Genomic DNA, 2,499 nt, shown 5'->3' with positions numbered 1-2,499 from the left:
AGAAGCTGCTCGAGAATGTCGCAGAAAGAAGAAAGAATATGTGAAATGCCTGGAAAATCGAGTTGCCGTTCTGGAAAATCAAAATAAAACTCTAATAGAAGAGTTAAAAACTTTGAAGGATCTTTATGCCCGTAAAAATGTTTGACTCTTAAGAAAGAAGATATTTTTGTGGACTTGCCTAAAAATTTTGGTGGATTTCTTTTCTTTTTAATAGAGTTTTGAAAGTCAAAAGGTCAAAATGAAGCTTTTTATTTAGGCTTTTACAACTTAAGATACAATATACACAAAGTCTGGTGACAGAGAGTAAAGTGGGAGTGACTTCATGGAAGCTGCTGGCACAACTGGGAGCTTTGTAAAAACTAAACATACTCAACAGACACAGGACGTGAACTTCAGCAGTCTCAATCTTAAACTACCAACAGACGGTAATAAAAAAATGGCAGATAAAATGTTTGTTCAGTTGAATTGTTACAAAAATAAATTAATTTACCCTTAAGATTTGCACTTCTTACTGTTTCTTGAAATTTACCTTGTCGGTAATACTTGGGTGTGTTCTTACTTCTGCCAATAAATTCTCAATTACAAATGTAAAAGAAAAATTAATACATCACTAAATATATAAATTACGTATTCTGATCATGTATACTTGTTCTATTGTCAAGACTTTGAAATGGATTGTTAAAAGTTTATTGGACTTGAGAGTGTTTTTGAGATTGGGTTACTTATTTTTGAGACTTTGTCCTATAAGACACCTAAGGTACATAAATGGAGTTGTGCTTTTGTAAATTTTTTATTAGAATGGAAACAGCACTATTTAAAAGTTTGGTACTTTTAAATAGTTTGGTTTTTGGTTACTCTGGGAATGGTGATTTTCTACAAATATATAATAAATTGTGTTTTGATTCTATATTCTGTATACAGTTGAATATACATTACTTATTCTGTTGTGTTTCAATAGAATGGAATGTTTACAGGCCCTTAAAATGTTCTTAGAGGATTTTTTAAAAACCCTCTCTCTGAACATGCTTACCAAAGTTTTTCCAAGAGGATTTTATTAGCAATTTAATGTAGAGTTTATCAGATTCTAAAAATAGTACAGTTAATACAATTTTATGTTAGAGACTCTTTTGTAATGTAGTGAATGGTACCTTTATAAGAAAAGTGACTGCCAATATATTTTTATAGCTAATCTTTATAAATTCTAATGTTGAGTTTTAATGATTATTTCAAATGTTTATATAGTTTGTTTAGTAAAAAAAAGTATTTTGTGACTCCAAGTATCATTTTTATATTATGGGAAGTAAAGTTTTCAGATGGGCTAATATTTGAATTGTAAGTTCTTTTGTATGCAGTTTATCTAAAGTTCAAAAATGCTGTCAGTACACCAGTGTTTAACTTCTCTATTCCAATTTGTATGCTACTTTTAAAATTGTACTACAAAATAATTGTGTGTTCCGTATACAATATGCAACATATTGTCTTCTATGGAATTAAAGGATGTTTGATAAAATTAACTTTGCTGACTGGAAAATACAATACTTGATATCTGAATGATACGTTTGCTAATAGCCTTTCTGCTAATATAACTATAGGGCATTACTAATTTTAAAGAGGATGAATTTATAGTTCTAATGTATACAATCTGTTTTAAAAACATATGTGTATATATTTTGATTTGACCAGAACTAATAATAATAACCTAAGGAATAACCAGTTTTTTTGTCCTGAAGTATTTAGCACATGTTACGGATATTGTTCTATAGAAATCTTAGCCTTAGTGATAGATCTGTGTTCTCTTGATAAGAGCTTTTATGGAAAGGATCTATTTAAATGGATTCTGTTCACCTGGTGGCAATTTGTGGAAAAGAAAACGCTTGATAGCCAGTGGGATAACTTGTATCACTATCTTGTGTAAAGCCAGACTCACTGGCTAGAGACGTTTTGTTGTGCTTTTGAGTCAGTTTCCAACCCATAGTGACCATCTATAGGGTTTTCTAGGAGCGGCTGGTGAGCTTGAACCATATACCTTGTGGTTTAAACCGACTTTGCAGCCTAGCACATTAACCCACAGCGCCACACCAGGACTCTGGAGACCCTTTAGGCCTGAAGAATATGAGGTCATTGGGTTAGGTCAAAAAGGTTGTTTTAAAAGATACTGTATTAGGCAGTTATACTTGACTGCAACAGAGCTTTTAGTACCATACCATCTGGACATCCATAAATACTTGTTAATGCCCCACTGCCTGGAGACTTCTGATGTACAGCCTTGTGAGGCCTACTTAGTCTTGTTAAGTGCCATGGAGTCAGTTCCTCGCCATGAAAACACCCTGGGGTTAGGTCAGGCACACCTTAGTCGTCAAACTGACATCTTTGTTTTTTAACACTTGAAAGAGGTCTTGTGTCTAGCTGTGTGTAACAGGCATGTATGTATAAGCCATTGACAGTTACATAAATACACACCAAATTATTTTCCTCAATTTTTTTTTTCTTAAATTTTTT

At 32.6% G+C, this 2,499-nt stretch overlaps 1 protein-coding gene across 1 annotated transcript in view; it reads left to right on the top strand.

The window, feature by feature from the left end:
- The window catches only part of ATF1 (activating transcription factor 1), an 81,964-nt gene extending 81,819 nt beyond the window's left edge, over positions 1–145 (top strand). Inside the window, exon 7 of the mRNA XM_006870047.1 lies at positions 3–145. Coding sequence (XP_006870109.1) covers positions 3–145 — 143 coding nt within the window. The remainder of the gene's footprint in view (positions 1–2) is intronic.
- The last annotated feature ends 2,354 nt before the right edge of the window (positions 146–2,499 follow it).

The sequence above is a fragment of the Chrysochloris asiatica genome, unplaced genomic scaffold, assembly GCF_000296735.1.
Source record: "Chrysochloris asiatica unplaced genomic scaffold, ChrAsi1.0 scaffold00138, whole genome shotgun sequence".
NCBI classification, from domain to species: domain Eukaryota; kingdom Metazoa; phylum Chordata; class Mammalia; order Afrosoricida; family Chrysochloridae; genus Chrysochloris; species Chrysochloris asiatica.
This window is presented reverse-complemented; position numbering and strand designations above follow the sequence as displayed.